The sequence below is a fragment of the Bradysia coprophila genome, unplaced genomic scaffold, assembly GCF_014529535.1.
Source record: "Bradysia coprophila strain Holo2 unplaced genomic scaffold, BU_Bcop_v1 contig_358, whole genome shotgun sequence".
NCBI lineage: Eukaryota > Metazoa > Arthropoda > Insecta > Diptera > Sciaridae > Bradysia > Bradysia coprophila.
In genome coordinates this window covers 3,134,810-3,153,096 of record NW_023503616.1, presented here as the reverse complement: position 1 = coordinate 3,153,096, position 18,287 = coordinate 3,134,810, and the positions used below count along the sequence as shown (strand labels likewise).

The 18,287-nt window shown below is 34.9% G+C and overlaps 1 protein-coding gene across 1 annotated transcript; it reads left to right on the top strand.

The window, feature by feature from the left end:
- The first annotated feature begins 821 nt into the window (after positions 1-821).
- LOC119081227 (cytosolic beta-glucosidase-like) lies at positions 822-2,833 on the top strand. Its single transcript, XM_037189952.1, has 6 exons — positions 822-1,025; positions 1,097-1,230; positions 1,347-1,492; positions 1,562-1,958; positions 2,019-2,560; positions 2,618-2,833. The coding sequence occupies exons 1-6, from the start codon at positions 878-880 to the stop codon at positions 2,805-2,807; spliced, it is 1,557 nt and encodes a 518-aa protein (XP_037045847.1). The 5' UTR covers positions 822-877; the 3' UTR covers positions 2,808-2,833.
- The last annotated feature ends 15,454 nt before the right edge of the window (positions 2,834-18,287 follow it).

Genomic DNA, 18,287 nt, shown 5'->3' with positions numbered 1-18,287 from the left:
TTGGGGAGTTATTGCATGAGCCGAAGGCGAATGTTGTAACCCCAAGTGTCTAAAAAAATATTTGGACAGAGGTGAATACGCTATTTTATCTACCGACGGCGAAATAATAGCACTTTTTCACTGCTATTATTTCACCTAGGTAGATAAAAATGTATATCTAAAATATCCACTGAGCCGTTCCAATTTGGGTGCCAGTCACCTTTGTAGGTGTCTTAACCTGTCCTTTCAGAAGCTGCGATTTGATGACATATCGTTAAGTAAAGCGCAGTAATCACACTTAAGCCGTTCATAAATTGTCGTAAAAAAGGATGTGGGCAGTATCTCTGTTCTGCATTCAATGTTACGAAGGTATGGCGATCGCTGATTTTTGTTTTACGTTATTTAATGAACGGCCCCTCAAATTTATATGCCTCAATTTCCCAATATTTTTTTTCGACACCACGCATCGGCGACATACTAACAAGACAATAAACCACAATTACACACATCACTTAGTATAATCTTTTTAGATCTAATAATGCTTCAGATATAACGGAGGGGTCAATCGCACTGTTCTGGACATACACAATTATTCAAAGAGTGACGAATAACTTACTTATGAACAATCTAATTATTTCATTCAATTTGGCTTCTTTTTGTTTTGTGTTTGACTTTCATCTCATTAACACCTCCGTTATCCTACACATCTATTTGCCTGTATACTTATATTTCGCATTGTAGTGACCCCCTAAAGCGTGGCAATAGTCCAATTATATTTATCAAATCAATAAACAATTTAAAATAAAATTTAGATGATTAAATGTTTATCGGTTTGAGAGAATAGCCACATCATTCTGAAATCCAAAATTTGCCAAAGTTCAAATAGATTTTGGTCGCCATGAAACTAGCTACCATCTTATTGTTAGTAGCATGGGCTCAAGCCCAAAATGAATATCCGGAATGGATATACGGAACATTTCCGGACGATTTTGAGTGGGGCTTTGCTACAGCCGCTTATCAGATTGAAGGTGGATGGAACGCAGACGGTAAAATTATTGTTTTTTTTGTGTTACTTTCGCCTTGTCTTTTATTGTTGGGTGTGGCCCGGATTTTTTAGGTAAAGGAGAAAATATATGGGATCGCTTTACGCATGCTGATGTATCTCCAATTTATGACGGTTCGAGTGGGGATGTTGCTTGCGATTCTTATAATAAATATCAAGTCGACGTTCAATTGATCAAAAATATGGGGGTAAGATTTTGAACAACGATCGTGATTGCGGTAACATTGATGACAATGATAATTATCAAGTGATATGCCACCGCAAAGAGCCCCATTTTACTAATTTTTGTAAATTCATTCTGTAGGCTGACTATTATCGTTTTTCTGTGGGTTGGTCACGTGTACTTCCAACAGGTACCGTCGCTGGTGGCGTTAATGAGGCAGGTATTCAGTATTATAATAACCTGATCAACGACCTGATGGCTAACGACATTGAACCAATGATTACTATGTGAGAAACGACAATGATTTTCTTTGATATCATGTATGCCCTGAGACCACAACTTAATTGTCCAAATAGGTATCATTGGGATCTTCCACAAGGTCTTCAGGACGTTGACGGATGGCAGAACGAGACCATTGTAAATGAATTTGAGGCATATGCGAATCTCCTGTACACTAGATTTGGTGATCGTGTCAAGCGATGGATTACATTTAACGAAGCTTATGTTGTTTGTGTTTTGGGTCATAGCGATGGAGTGCACGCTCCAGGTATTAAAGAGCCTGCTACTGCCGCTTACAAATGTGCTCACAATATTCTTAAAAGTCATGGCCGAGCCTATAGGCTGTACGAGAGAAGTTATAAAAATGTCCAAAAAGGTTTTGTCGGTATAACCATAGACTCCGGTTGGTATGAACCCCTTGATCCTGACAATGCGTTAGATGTCGCGGCTGCTGAACGAACACGACAATTCAAGGTAAACTCAGACCTAATCTCAGACGTTGCTTTTCTTGAATTTATAATTTGAATTGTTTAGCACGGTTGGTATGCATTCCCCATCTTTAAAGGTGATGGAGATTATCCTCCAGTCATGAAAGAAATTATCAGACGTAAGAGTACTGAAGATGGTTTAACCGTTTCCCGCCTTCCTGAGTTCACCGAAGCTGAAAAAGCGATGATCAACGGATCAGCTGACTTTCTCGGCTTTAATCATTATACTACGGAACTTGTCGAGCATGTTGAACGTCGTGATCGTTCATGGCATGGTGATCAAGACACAAACACTTCCCAAGACAAAAAATGGCCCGCGAGCGCTTCTGAATGGTTGAAACATGTCCCGTGGGGATTCCGGAGACTATTAGTGTGGATCAAAAATACGTACGGTGATCCTTTGGTCTACGTTACCGAGAATGGGTTTAGTGACACTGATGCAGTTGGTCTGAATGACGAAGGCCGCGTCACATATTATCGTGAATATATTAACGAAATGCTGAAGGCAGTTACGATTGATAAGTGCAACGTGAAGAGTTACACTGCTTGGTCTTTAATGGACAATTTCGAGTGGGCTCGAGGATATTCGTAAGTTACACTATCATTGATGTTTTAGTGAACTTGTAAGTAAATACTTTGTTCCAGTGAACGTTTCGGCATTCATTGGGTCAACTTTACGCATCCAGACAGACCAAGAATTCCAAAGAAATCTGCAGGCGAATTGAAGAAAATTTTTGCAGACAACGGTTTTCCAGGAGGAGCCAGCACGGTTGTAGTCAGTTTATTTAGTTATATTTTCGTGTTAGTTGGTTTATTGTACGTTAGACTGCTTTGAATTAGTAAATAAAAATAGACTGCAAGTTCAAAAGAGCCAGAAATTACTCCTTTCGATAATGTTCGCCCGAATTCGTCCAATTTTCTTAATGGCTCGAAAAATTGGTTGCGAAAACCGATGGAATTGAAATGCACATTGCACGCTGTATTGCACAGGTGTAACTTTCCCTAAGTGTAGTTCTTACTAAATAAAGAAATCGGTAGATGGATTTTAGTTTACTCGAGGAAACATTCTATTGAACTACGAAGAAAACAAAACGCAAGTATGATTACAGCTGGCACAGGTGCTTGAGTGGAAGAAAAGTTACATAAGTTGTAGAATTTGAACGATGATTTCATTTAGTTTTTTTTTGTGAAAAGTTTTTAGCATCTGTTGAACTTCAATCTATTTTAATGTTTCACAGACGCTTCTTCATCTGTAAATTTTTGCTCGCAAGATAATGATTTGCGTCGTTAATTAAACTATTTTCATGCGTAAAGTTTTCCAAATGTTATTTTGGATTGACGAATTTAACGGCCAAAATTGCTACGACATACCTCAGTGTGTGTTTCCAAAGTGAACAGATATAAATTAGCGAAGGCGAAAAAAAAATCCTTTTTTATATAAATTCAAAATCTAAAATCAATTACCCTTAAGGTTAAAATACATTTCAGAAAATTCCGAAGTTGACTTTGAATATGATTATTTATTTATGAAAGCACTCAATAAAACATTATACCGATAAATCGACTTATATACCCCGGCAAACACCCCTTTTTCTGATAACAAAATTTAAATAATAAATGAGAATAAACCCTCCAATTTGCACACTCTTTGTCGCACATCATTGAATGTGCATACCCGTCTGAAGCAGGTACCTAAAATTTCATCTCACGCTTCCATGTCATCTAATATTAATCCATTTGTCCGTATACTCTACTTAAGTCCCGCAATAAAAATAAAATCCTGTGATTTATGCAAATGATACTTTTTCAAAAATCTAACAAATCGTCTTAGATTGAAACATATAATAATATACGAACGAATGGAGCTGCGACACAAACGAGATAGATGATAAGTTCAGGGAAAAAATGCAACCATGTAACTTTGCTGGCGCATCGGTAAACTGTACTGTGCCATGCATAAGTCGAAGCTATATCAACATTATCCCGCATGGACGAGATGGCTCAGTGGGTACGTTCTGGCCTTCCACCAAAATGGTCCGGCTTCGATTCCCGTGTCAGGCAATTTCACATGGAATTTTTCTAGCGACTATTTCACATTCGCATTTAACGTCCCTGAAGTTCATTTAACTTTCATAATCTGTATACTTGATGTTGCAGTGTGCTTGGTGGGTGTAATGACTCGTATGACGTAACCCGAGTGCGATTTTGGGCAAGATATCAACTAAGCACCTAATTTTCCTCAAAGAATATTTGCGTATTGAGGCGTGGTTCAGAAGTCACTTTTAGCCGGTGGTCCAAACAAACTATTAATTGTTGAACAATCGGTTTTCGTTTATTTGCGAAAACAGGACAAAAATCGAAATAGCAAAAGATGTTTAGATGGGTATTTTCGATTGTATTTTACATGGCCGAGTTTAGATGAGTTTGAAACCGTTACGATAGCGATCAATGAGTATTGCATAATTGGTCAGGCCATCAAACCATTATATTAAATTTTCATAGGCTAATTTTGCAATATTATATGATCTAACGAAATTAATCCAGCTTAGCGGATGATATCCACGATCAAGGTCAATTGACATAGTATATATTGATTGTGTTATAGTTGGAGTTACTACGTACAAACCCCCAATGAAGGGATCATACAACAAAACCTATTGTATTGACTATACACCACATAGATAAGTACACAGATATTGTATGTCGAGGTGTATGTTCAAAATGTCTATTCTGATGGATACCTACTGGAGTGGGTTAGCTTAAATTACTATGAATGGCCTCCCAAACATATAAGATTTAATTCTATTGTGTATTGAGTTGAACATCAAGAAAGGGTTGATAACACCTTTGCCCTTGTACATTTTACCCTCATAACGGGTCTGTATACATATTGTTGATACATATATGCTGACGTGATCTTTGCCCTCATTCTACCATAAATTTCCTTATGTATATTTCGCTCTTCGTCTTTTGAAAGATTTTTTTTATATTTTTTCAATGTAAATATGTGTTACGTTAGATTGCGTACATATAACCTTACTATATATGCTACCAAACGTCGCACCTAAATCAAACCCGGTATTCTTCTTATATATTTTTGAATATGTGTTAACCTATCATATATACCTATGCATACATACATAATTTTCAGTTAGTTGTATAATGTATTAAAATGTGTATTTAAAGGAAAAGGTGCCGTTCCTGTCATCGAAAGATGATTTTGATATATCGGTCGTTCCTCGATTCATATTGTTGTATATGCCGGCAGATAAATATAAAGGAAACAGGAACTTACCTCTACATATATGGACACCTTACAATAAACCTTTTGTATTTATATAACTCTTAAGTAACGTTACTGAGCGGGATATAATAGATTTGGATAGATAATATTTTAGGATGATTTCGGAATGAAAACCCTCATCTAAGCAGATTTCTCACAATATTTTCATATCCCGACAAATATTTATAGATTGGTTGGTTAGAGGTCCAATTTGGTATAAAATTTTGAGTGGAAAACATTTCTGAAATTTTTTTATGATTAGCCTAATCCACTCTAAAATGATATAAATATATTTAAATTCGAATCTAATGGATCAAAATTAGAACCATTGGTAGATTATATGCACCTCTGACCAAAATATTTATTTTGGCGATTTATTTGTTCAACATCGTACAGAAATATACATTGCGTCCGTGATTCCAAATTTTTATTTTGACGAGTTTGGGACATTATAGCCCGACAAAGGGGAAACGACACGTAAACGACCGAATTTTAAGATGAATTCGATAACAACATTTCCAATGAATCTTCAGATCCTGATGAAATTAATGACTCCGCTGCTTAATATTGAATGATGACGTCATGGTCTTTTTCAGATATCAACGTCTTATTTATATCTCGCTTAAAAAAAGGAAGAATACCTCTCCCTTCCTACTGACGTACACGTAAAACATCAAGTATTACATTACATGCGCTCCATTAAGTCGTAATACTGTTATATTTATCTGCGTTAAAAATACCCCTCATATCTAACTTTCACATTTCAAGTTTTATATCCCTAAAACGCAAATATCCCATGAATCTTAAGGGAACATTGAGCCAATAAAAGAACATTACCCACAAGCATAATAATAAAACTCTTGTTGACAAAACAAAGTTCAATAAATCCAATAACTACAAATAATTTCCTATACAACTTTACATATACACATAACATGTTGACTGCCGAGTCCTCCCCAAATGAAATTACTTCCTTTTTCTGTTGCAAAAAAAAAGATAAAATACAAAAACTAAACGGGGCAAAGAATCCAAAAATCAAATAACTTGAAGCTGTTTTCTGTGTAATATTATTTTGTTTGTTTTTCGGGTTGACTATTTCTGTTTTGTGCGACTGTCAGATTCAATGGAAATTATTAATGGCTTTGTTATACAGCGCAGAAAACCAAAAATAAAATAATTTTTGTCTCGGTAAAACTTTTTCCCATCACATCACATCTCCAAGCCATATATAAGTGATTTTATAGATATTGTTTTCTGGCATTTCCCTATAATATTAACTGCATTTATTCTACAATTGTCCGCAATCTCTGAAACGATTTAAATTTAAAATATCATTAGGACTAGCTAGCTGTAAATTTGAAATTAAATTTTTAATCGAAATGGTATAGTGGTTCCTGGCAGTTTGAAATTATTTTCTGGAGAATTTTGTTATCCAACGACATTCGAAATGATTAAAAAATATTTCTTTATCGCAATATAATAACACAATATAAATCGAAGCAAATAGACTCTATTAGTAGTATTATGCAAAAGGAGTGGAATTTTTAGGTCAACAAATTAATAAACGAATAACTATAAGTTGCGTATGAACAATAGAGTCTAAAACAATATGGAAGAGCTTCTATTGTTTCCGACTCTATTGTTCACATGTTCGACAAATTTCTGCGTGCACGGTACAAATGTGCATCCGCATATAGATTTTAAATCCGAACTACATATGAATTGTTTATCTGGCACTTGCGTAAACGTGAATTCTCATCCTGAGAATTTTGTCGAATTTTGATCAAGTATGTGAAAGTATGAAAAAATGTACTCAAAGCGCGACATAAGGTTAAATTGAATACACAGCCGAGAAATAGGATCTAGTGTGATTAAATTACAGAACTCGTATTTCATTTCTATATACACTAGACGACAAAAGCTTTTTTAATTTATGTGTTAGTAAAACAAATTATTTGTGACATCACTAAAAATCTGTGATAAAAAATTTTGTGATATTAGAAAACGGGAAAATATGGGTTATTCGTAAATAACTGAGGGTGTGGGGGTCAGAACGTTTGAATGTCACCAGAAAAATGGGTAAAGAGGATCACATATTTTAAAATTAAACTCCTCTGAGATAACAATGACAACACCTACGAAATCCAATGTTATCCAAATTGGAACTGTTCATTTTCATACAACGAGAACGAAGATAACTTTACGTAAGTGTGTACTTTTACTAATCAAATATGAGCAAAAAAAGACTGCTCACAATAATGACGCAGCTAGTACAAAAGTGATATTTTCTAAAAAAAAAGTTGTGTCAATTTTTATTATGAATTTAACTGAGCTACGATTTTCGCCGCGAAACCAGCATCTACAGTATTTTTGTGAAAATCAGTTTTTGGACATAACGTTGATGTCTAAATGTATTCACGCACCTATGCCGTTTAGCACTCCGTCTACGAACGAACAATAGAAGATCTTCCCACTTTTCATTCTTAAAACGTAAACGGAGAGCTAAACGGTGAAAGTGCCATTTCAGCTTAAGCAACGCACTTCAAGCAAAAGTGCTATTAATGACAGCTGCCAAATAGAGTACTATTTTGTATGAAATTTTATCCCCACTCTTTTTACAGTGTAAAATTTTGTATGGAGCACTGTCAAGTTTCAGTACCCTATTTAGAGTACCACTTTTGCTTGAAGTGCGTTGGCTTAAGTTATCTTCGTTCTAGTTGTATGAAAATGAACAGTTTTAATTTTAATAACATCGGATTTCGTTTAAGTTTTAATTATGTGCTCGACTTTATCCATTTTTCTACTGACATTCAAACGTTCTGACACCCACACCATCATTTATTTACTAATAACGAATATTTTTCCGTTTTCTAATATCACAAAATTTTTTATCACAAATTTTCTGTGATGTCACAAATAATTTGTGAAATGACAAAAATTGAGCATCACAAAATATTTGTGATGCTCAATATTTGTGACATCACAAATATTTTGTGATGACAATTTTATATAATATTTTGTGTTGTCTCAAATTATTTGTGACATCACAAAAATTGTCATCACAAAAATTGTCGGGGACTTAAAGGAGGTTTAGAAAGGTTCGGTGCCCGGAGTATGAAATAAATCTTTGTCAGTCTCAATAGCCTCCTTTGATGTACTAATATCGCTGGACTATTTGTATCGTTTAAAAAAATTTACTGACTCCGTTCACATAATCCAACATAGATTGTCTATATTCTGGAGCACAAACAGGTCTTGTTAACAAACCATTTTACAGAATAGTACCACCGTTCGTGACAGACCCTATTTTTGGATATTTAAAAAAAAATCCAAAATTTCCAAAAAAAAATCCAAAAACTGCGAACGTCCAAAAACAGAATTTTTTCATCATTTCGAACGGTTTTAGCAACTCCTGAGCTCAGCATTGTGTTTTAGCCGGCTCTCAATGATTTTGTTTGATTTTTGACGCTCTCATCTTTCAAATTAATCATGTTCGACTTCATTTGAAAGCTGATAGTGTCAAGAATCAAACAAATTAATTGAGAGTCAGCATTTCAGAGTTGCCAAAACCGCTCGAAATGGTGGAAAAATTATGTTTTTGGACGTTCGCAGTTTTGTAAATTTCCAAAAATAGGCCCTGAAGCGTGCAATACCTAGTCACAGTTATTGGACTTTCTACTTCAATCAATTACTTTCCTGAACGTGAACGTAGAATTAAAAGTAGATAACATTCCACTGGGGTGAATGTTAATATTTACTGCCACCATCATCCAAGTATATATATCATCGCAGTCATTAGAAGCCTGGAATACATAAATACATCTATCACCAGTCGAGCCAGTCAAGTGTGAATTTGATTAATTGAGATTTGCTTTGTTTTTGACAGTCATTTTTTGCTGAGCTGAAAACCTTTTCCAAAATAGACATTTTCTTAAATACAAGCTTCTATCGGCATCAAGATACTGTGCATATAAATGTATAAGGCTTGGGTATATCCAGTAATTTTTGTTGTTGGCAAATTTGCAATTTATTCTTCCGTACGCTGATAAATTAATCACTAAAATAACAAAGTTTTCAATAATATGTTTTTGTTATGCCACCAGTACAGCACCGATATCCAAGAGAAGAGAGAAAAAAAATCGGGAAAGAAAAAAGATGGAAAGTTTTTCGGTTAAAAAGTTAAGTGTATTATATGAGGTATCACAGCGTATGTATGAGTTAAGCATATATCATTCTGGTATATTTGGAATGAAATCTATAGTCATCCTTTGTAAGGTTATCAACGAAGGAAGGGCATAATTCATTTCTTTTAAAACTATATGAGAGTTAAAAATTGTAGTTCATCAGTCAAAAAGTTTTGTGATAAATTGACTCAGTCAGGCAGTCGTCACATATATACAGCAAAAGTTTTGCATGGAACAAATGCAAATTTTGTGTGAAACTTAGAAAAATGAAATTTCGAATTTAATATAGAGAAAGTAGCGATATGTAAATTCAGGTCAGGCAAATACGATTCTAGTTTAATTAAGTGATCGTGTGATATAGGTTGCGATGTTTAGATTAGATATATAACAGGCACAGTCGTGTCACTTCATTAAATACTAATGTTTGAACAATGAGTGTCTGAACATCTAAAAGTACCACCGTGTTATCAAGCTCTTAATTTTATTAGCCCAATTTGCCCACATTTGATTCAGAAGATATGAATGTGTGCTCATACTAGTACTTCAGTAATGAAATGAAGCTTGGATTGGCCTTTACAATCAAATCAGAAATTAGAAGATGAATGGGAATCGTCGGCGTAATCGAACTATAATTTAAAAGGGAACGAGTTCGAGTTCTGACATACAATACTAACAAAAATATTGGCGAAAAACATGAGAGTGGCACGAGGGTCTTGCAATACTTGGACTCTAACTTCGAGATGTGAAGACAAATGAGTCGATCTTATAGCAAGCGAAAGTCACCGATATCATAAAACGAATAGCTAAAATGATATTTGGTCATAATTAATTAAAGAAACCAAAGTCATTGTTATTATTACGAAGCGACAACCGGAAGTACGTATATAAAAAGGACATGAAAGGAACGAAAGGCATAACATGACAAAACGTTGCATTAGGCTGATACTTAGGGAGTTAGTGATCTATGGAGGAGGACTACACTTAGCAGTTATAAGGATGTACAAGAAGAATAATTCATCCGATAGCTATTTTTGTTTGGCTTAAACATTTTATTAATTTTTACGATATGTTGCAACCGTTGCGACACTATGAAAAATCACTTCAAATCAGTGGAAAAAAGTCAGCGTTCCTTTTTCAAAAGTTAACATTATAATTTACATTAATTTTATGTTTCCGTTAGATCTTATTCCATCATCTGATTCCAACAGCTTTGAAAATTGGACAGTAAATTATTTTAAGGTAATTATTTTCCTTAAAGATTCTATAATTTTAATTGTCACACGCGATACCGCAGAAGTACCCACTTTTAATCATAAGTAAAAGAACTGTCGACGTACAATTTACAATTTACATTCATTAAATACTTTTTTTTTATCAAATTATAATCGTTTAGACCGTAGACCCGTAATTAAGTCTCTGCCGAAAATTGTTCAACCACACAACACCTAACCATCTATACCGTAGACCCGAACACATAAACCTTCACCAACCAAATCCTCATCTTTATGATTGTTCATAATCGCTCTTTTCACAATAAATTTCTTTCTTGGCATGTTTCAATGAGGAAGTCATCAACATTTAAAAATATTTTTCATTTTAACCCAATTAAAATTGTTCAGAGATTTATTACACGAAACGCAATCAGCCACCCTCCTAGTCTCGCGTTCTATATAATATATCCGAGTATAAGTGCTCATATATTTAGTATTGCTGCGACTGTTTGGTTATATATACATTCATTCCATCGAGCCTAACTTAATTGTGAGGACTACATCGTCCTTGTCGTTTTTACAAACACCATAGCACCATTGTACATTTTCATTGGGACGTTTATACGGTTTATGTACGACATTGTAAACGTAGATGGCAAAATGTGATGGAATAAGGTAAAAAAAAGCGCCTGGAAAAACATTTTAATTTTCTCTCGTTTATTCTGAAAATTAAAATCTAACTTTTGTAAAGTTATAGAATCATGTATGGACATTTCAAATGTAGAGGTGTTGTAGTTAGCTTTGTATTTATGTATACTTATGTATGGTCGGGTTTGTTTTGTGCAGGTGTGCGAATCAAATAATAAATAGCAATTTTCATTTCTTTATTCCTTACGGATTTATAGTTGGTATCGAACCGACGTTCAATTTTTCGAAAGTTGTTAAAAGTTTTATTTTATCATTAATTGGTTATATCTTCATACTAACGATATTAGTCTCGACGATACTTGGCCTCAAATAAGAGTGGAGTGTGTATCTGAGGTTTATATGGTTGTTATGTACTTACGATATGGCTGTGTAAATATGGCTCCTACAATTTTTTTTTTCTTCTTTTTTTACGATTAAGACGAAGCTCACGTAGTTACTTTTCTTTTTATCTCTTCCAGCACATCTCGCAAAACTGTTCGTGAATGGCGAATTCTTTTATTTGTTTTTAATCAGTTTTTAAGTCAGTTTAAGAGGGGCAGATGTTTATACTCGTATTTAATATTTATTGTTGTTGGATAGTTCTGAACTTTAACTTTTGTAGATAGTAAATTTTTAAATGTTATTGCAGAAATTGTTCGTGGTGAGATGGTTTGTTTGAGTCAGTATCATAAATTTGTGACACCCTTTGTATTGCGTTTGGTTCGTCATCCAGAGTATTAACGAAAAGATAGAGGGTAAAATATCTAAATGCGTTACCAATACCGTATGAAATAATGTTTCTCTTACAAAGCTCCTGAACAAAAGAATTTGGCGGCTCGTAAAAAATGCTAGATGTTTTCCTCTATGTTTCCGACAATGCTGGTAGTACTGACTACGACATGCTGATTCCAGCAACAAGATCAACTTCATGAATTGTGATACGAAATGTGTTTACTTGAGAAAGCATAACTTTTGTGAAATAACTCTCGGATCGACAAATATTAGTTACATTGTTACATTATAATTTATTTAGGCTGAAATGATGTCAGGCCTGTAAATAAATTACCTTATGATCATAAATTTTCGGATTGAAAATGTTATTTTGACATGCGTCCATTTATTCCATACGAAGCTCCATACGTTTCGATATTATCCCTTGATTGACAACAACAAAACATAATGTTCTTATTCAGCATTTCTATACACACACACACACACCCAATACATTATTCCCGATTGCGTTACATTCACCATATGTATTTCGGTTACGTATAGATTATCCTTTTTTTCAGTTCAAGAAATCTGAAGTAGATAATTTTACCAAAAACCCAAACAAACCTTTTCCGCTTTCCCCATAACAACTAAGATTAGATGAATTAATGAATTGTTAAGATAAGGATATGTACAAACAAATATAGATTAAATTACGGGGCATCATATGTACGTTTCGACGATATGAAGGAAAAGTGTTCATTTAAACCACAATCTAAACATTATGCCATATATAGACAAGAATGTATAGTTAAAATGTAACATAAAATTAAGCCGAAACAACGTATTGCCTACGTTCTACAAACTTGAATTATGGATAAGTTATACGTTCGAGTTATATTCAAACTGTGAACAAAGCGATTTTCTCATAAAGTTAAATGTATTTTCACAATTTCGTATCAACAATGCTTTATGTATTTAGGTAGACCTTATCTATTCGAAATTATTACTTTTCTCTTTTCACAATTTCATGTAGACGAGAAATAACCGAAATTGGAATATAGTGATTAATATCTGTTTTTTATTCAATATACTGAGATATAAGATACAAGGCAGAGATTTCCACAAAATAAGAAGGAAAAAAAAAATAAATCCGAAAAATATTGTGCCCAATTTCCAAGTATAATCATTTTCGGGGAGAGAGTGTGTGCGATTTACTTATAGATATAGACTTATGTTGGTAGGCTAGTGGGACATATACTATGGGAAAGCAGAATAATCCAAGGGAAGTTTGAAATTCGGATGTGCTACGAGAAATGACGCCGTAGATGAATATATGCGACAGTGGGCTGTACACACAGAAAAAAGCAAGAAATAAATGTTGCGATTGTAATTTTTGCACTACAGTCAATCGTGTAAGAATTATTAAATTTAGCCTGCACCAAATAATTACGTATACCGAGCCAACCGCGTTACGGATCCATGGCACATTTAACAATGGGATCCAAAAGATTTTACTTATTCAAAGGTTGAATTTTCTCTATTCGTTCTACGTTCATTTCATCATCTTTACGTTTCTCTTGTTAACAACGTTGGAAACTAAGTATGTGGAACAAATGAAGCTGTAGAATGTCATAAACATAAAAAGTTTTTTCCTCGTTACACCCTCCGGAAACTCGTTTTCCGTCAATGATAGCAGCAGTAAAACTTATTTCGTGGGGTCTTATTGAGTGTAATGGTTTCGAGTATGTTATTTTGACTTGTGTGATTGCATCCCTCGCCTTCGACTCGAGCTACCACATTTGTCAAAATGAAAATATACAAACCAACAAACGAACGAAAAGTGTTCTTGTATTAATATTCTACTGTATTTTAATATTGAGAAATGCTAGGATTAGAACATTTCATATACTAGTCTAAGCAGGTCAGGTACTTCATTTGTTCCTGCCAAAGCACCTAGCAGGGTAATAGAGGTTTTTACACGTCAAATAGAGTAGTTTTTTGATACCAATAATACCATTAGCAGCCTTAATGGTAATTTTGCAATGACATTACGAAAAAAAAGGTATGGAAATTTTCGCATACTTCGATTAAAGTACTACTTTATTCTTTTCTATTACCCTGCTAGGTGCTTTGTTCCTGCACAACACTTGTTCTTGTACTTTTTTGGACTAAATCAGTTTAATGGGAGCATTTATTATGTTATCGAAATCCTATAGTTCGAACTATGCAAGCCTTTCAAGGACAGCTATATAAACTGTCACCGGCAGGCACAACGGAATGTCCGGTATGTCTAAAATGTATGTTGAAACAAATGAAGTAAATAATTCTGCTTTGAGATGTAATATTTTAAATCAAAAGTAGTAACATAGTCTAGGTATGAGTACAGATGATATTCGTGTCGTTTGTGAAAGGTTTACTACTATTTCAAGATTTACTTTTAAAATTCTTCGGATCAAACAAAATAATTAATTTTATTCAAAAATCGAATCTAGATTTTTTTCAGTGTACAGATAAAGTTTCAACTTAAATGCTATTCGGTATACAGCAATACAAGGAAAGAGGAAGTCCCCATTAAATGCCAATACGAAATTGCCAACTAAATATAAGAAATATTTCAATTTCAACTTGCAATATAAAGACTAGAGAGACAAATACATTCAATTTATCTTCGAAGGTCGTGATTAGATATTTGGACGTTCGAAATTAATCTTCGCCCTATAAATGCGAAAATGGGGAAAAATACTATAAATAAAAACGGAAAACAAGAAGATTTTTTTTGTTACAATGTTCTAACACTACATAACTGATGTGAATGAATATGGTGAAGGTTTGGTTGGAGGAACATAACTAACATTCCATAATATTTATTATAAATATAACAGCACGTGATAAGATGGTACTTACTGGTTTCTATATGGGATTTGGTTTAATTACTTTTTTCTGGTTTTAAGGGATGTTTTTGTGTTGTTTCGTACAGGCAAAATACTATATATACTCAATTGTAACTATGTTCGTCTTACACTTATACAAAGAAAATTTATTTACATGAGCTGTAATTCGAATAAGAACAAACCAAAAAAAAAACTGTGATGACTCTTGAGTCCTCAGTAAGTAGGTGTGATTCTTCAGATATTTTTTATGCGAATGGAGATCATTAATCACGTTTTTGTACTAGCGACTTTTGTTTTATATTACTCGTTAGAATTACTTTTTTTTGTGACTGTGACCGCTCTGTACTGAAGAGCTATCTAATAAATTTGTGTGATGAAGTTTCAGAAACTTAAATGCAGACGGTCATTTTGACCGCTATTTATGAATTTTCAGCGATCTTTATTTACTTGTTTGAAAAATGATACTGACGACTTCAGTGGAAAATGTTTTATTTTAGTAAAAGTATCAGGATGGTAATCATTAACAGATTCGGAATATTGGAGTTTTCCCAATTTTTCGTCACGATAGCCGCAGTTCGAATATTATTACATCAACTATCAGGCACACAAGAATGTTTTTCAAATGGAATATTAGAACTTAGAACTGTAGTAACTGCAGGACTGGGACATCTTGATGAACTTATTGAAGGTTGGAAATCGCAATCTGGATGCTGGGTTGTATACGATTGATCATTTACCCAACTGTTTTGTAACTTTTGCATGGACGCAGGTATACTTTTTCTATAATTGCACATTTGTTAGGATTTATATGAATAGCCATGGTGAATCTTCCGAGGGGATCGGATTATCGAGTTTATTAAATGAACATACATGTCGTAGTTAGTCGGGCTGTATGCTAATTGAGGGTCAGTTCCTCGTGTCATTGTCGTTTACAACTTACCTGGTTGGCCTCGCGTAATCTAGGATGCATAACGATTGAAATACATTGCTTGCTGGGTATAGTGAAGTCAGAGTTGGAGTCGGACTAAAAGTATCAGTATGGCAATCATTTGGTGGATTATGAAAGCAATTCGAAGCGAAGCTCAAAATAATATTCCGGCGATTTGTCATTTTCAAAAAAGACTATTACCGCCCTTACATCTCTTTTTATTCGACCCCAAAAGGAACAGAAAAAATCGATAGTATAGAGTATACTGGAACGTTCAAACATTGAGCACAGTCTTCGAACAGTTGAGAAGGCTGAAGTAAACACATTTGTCGAACAGTTGAGGCTGCAGAATACAATTGTTAGTGAGGCTAAAAGTTATTGACTTGACTTGAGTAACCAAAACGTGCTCCTGTGAGCGATCCCATGAGAACATTGGACGTGAGGATTTTGGTTTGATTTGATTGTAAGTCAGACCCTAATCCTCCCTTTTCGTTCTCCTTGATTACATTCAAAGCACACATTAAAACGTCTTCACTCTCCCTGCTCAACTTCCACCTTTCGACCCTTATGTGTGTTCTGAATGATATCAGTGTAGGGCACACCATTCTGGTCTACTATTTTCTTATATACCACAGAGTACTTTCTGTGGTAACTAACTCATCCACCGTCGCACGATCTATGTGGTCGGACTAACTACATGGCAGTGGGGAGATGAACCAACCACCTGAGCTCTTTCATTGCTCAGAAATATTTTTGTATAGAATTGGCATCGTGAAGAAAATTACCTGTAGCAGGAGACTTACCAAACCACACGTCATACAAACCATTCATTCAGATTCATCGATATTTCATCGTAAGGCCATTATCAAGCGTTGGTGCGTAATCATTCTTTTGACTTTCGTATCATTCAAAAAAGTGTTCTCCAATAAGCCATTAGCGCGTAAAACGAGAGAGATAACATTAAGATCAGATATCTTTAGCAGAAGATAACACAGCCAAATTTTTACATAAAGCCGTTTACACTATCGCTAGTCAAAGAAACGAGAATGCTCCCGTCAACAAATATCCGAGAAAAACTGGAAGCAAATGAAATACTCGCTGTTCCGACAGACCGCGCAACGGGAATGCTCTTCTCAACGATTCGTAAAACGCTCCACATGTGTTGGCCACACCACGTAAACAACGACACCTACATATAGAGGATACGATCCTCTTAGGAAACGAGCAAGAAACGCTCAAACTCAGAGGCTGCTAAGCCCTTAAACGTTACGGAAAGAACAGTTCCTCCAAGCAAGGCAAACGTTCCCTTCAAGCAACGCTAAAGAAAAACTGAAGGTTAACGAATCATAACTTTGAATTGACAGACGTCGACAACAATTAAAACCAACAACAGACCGAAACTCGAAGCGCTCAACATCACGGAAAGTCTAGAGCAACAACGAACAATTGTAAACCAATTGTACTTGTGTACGTACGAAGAGCGAAAACAAGAATAAGGCTTCTAATCGTACAGGACCATCCGTTAAGCATCTGTTTGCCAAAACTGGTACAACGGCACATCGAAATCAAAAGTGTAAATGCACAAAGTAAAACCGTGAGATACGACACATTCAGAGAATGGTAACTGGAAAGCATCAACCATTCATTCTTCAAGTTACATCGCACGTACCGAAAACCATTAACATATACAAACCGTATCTGCGTCAACTGGAGTCAGAGTTTTCTCCAAACCGCGCTGCACTATGTCCCGAGCGAATCAGTTCAGTATCATTTACGCGGTACAAACCGTATTTGCAACACGTTGACACCAGGACCAGAGCCTTCGTTCATCATCGAGTTTCACTGCTTGACCTGGATACAGCTCCGTTCGATATCCCTCCTGTTAGTTTCCGCATTGGTATTCGGCTTCTATTTCTCGGCATTTCCTTCAAATTCATGAGTTCCATGAATTCCATGGAACAACTTGTCGAGCAAAAATGTTGGTAACCGTCCCGTTTCACCGCCTAAGTCTCCGTCCGTCGAAATTTCATTCGGGAAAAACAACAATCGCTCGCGAAAACAATCGTACACAATTGTAAACAACTTTAACATCAAATAAACCACAAAAACCAAGAAATAACTTGAAAAACTAAGACAAATTCGACGAGCAAAATTTTTTACGTCCAGCCATTTTCACACCGCCTACTACTTCGTGAGGCTAAAAGTTATTGGAACATAGAATGAACCAACTGTTATACGACGATACTATTACCCAGATTGGGCAGAATGCTGCATAATAAACGATTCTTCTTCTTTTGTTTAAAACATCGTCTAATATTTGATCAAGGCTTTCTCTTTGTTACACATTTTTTATTCTCTCCCCATTTCATTGGTTCGCCATAAAAGTTAGCATATAAAAGGTTAAAATTCGCTAACGT

Bases quoted from the DNA above. Each gene is read 5' to 3' on its own strand.
- LOC119081227 (XM_037189952.1), top strand. From the start codon at position 878: ATGAAACTAGCTACCATCTTATTGTTAGTAGCATGGGCTCAAGCCCAA. The intron at 1,493-1,561 runs GTGAGAAACGAC...TTGTCCAAATAG, and splicing joins ATTGAACCAATGATTACTAT to GTATCATTGGGATCTTCCAC. The intron at 2,561-2,617 runs GTAAGTTACACT...ACTTTGTTCCAG, and splicing joins GAGTGGGCTCGAGGATATTC to TGAACGTTTCGGCATTCATT.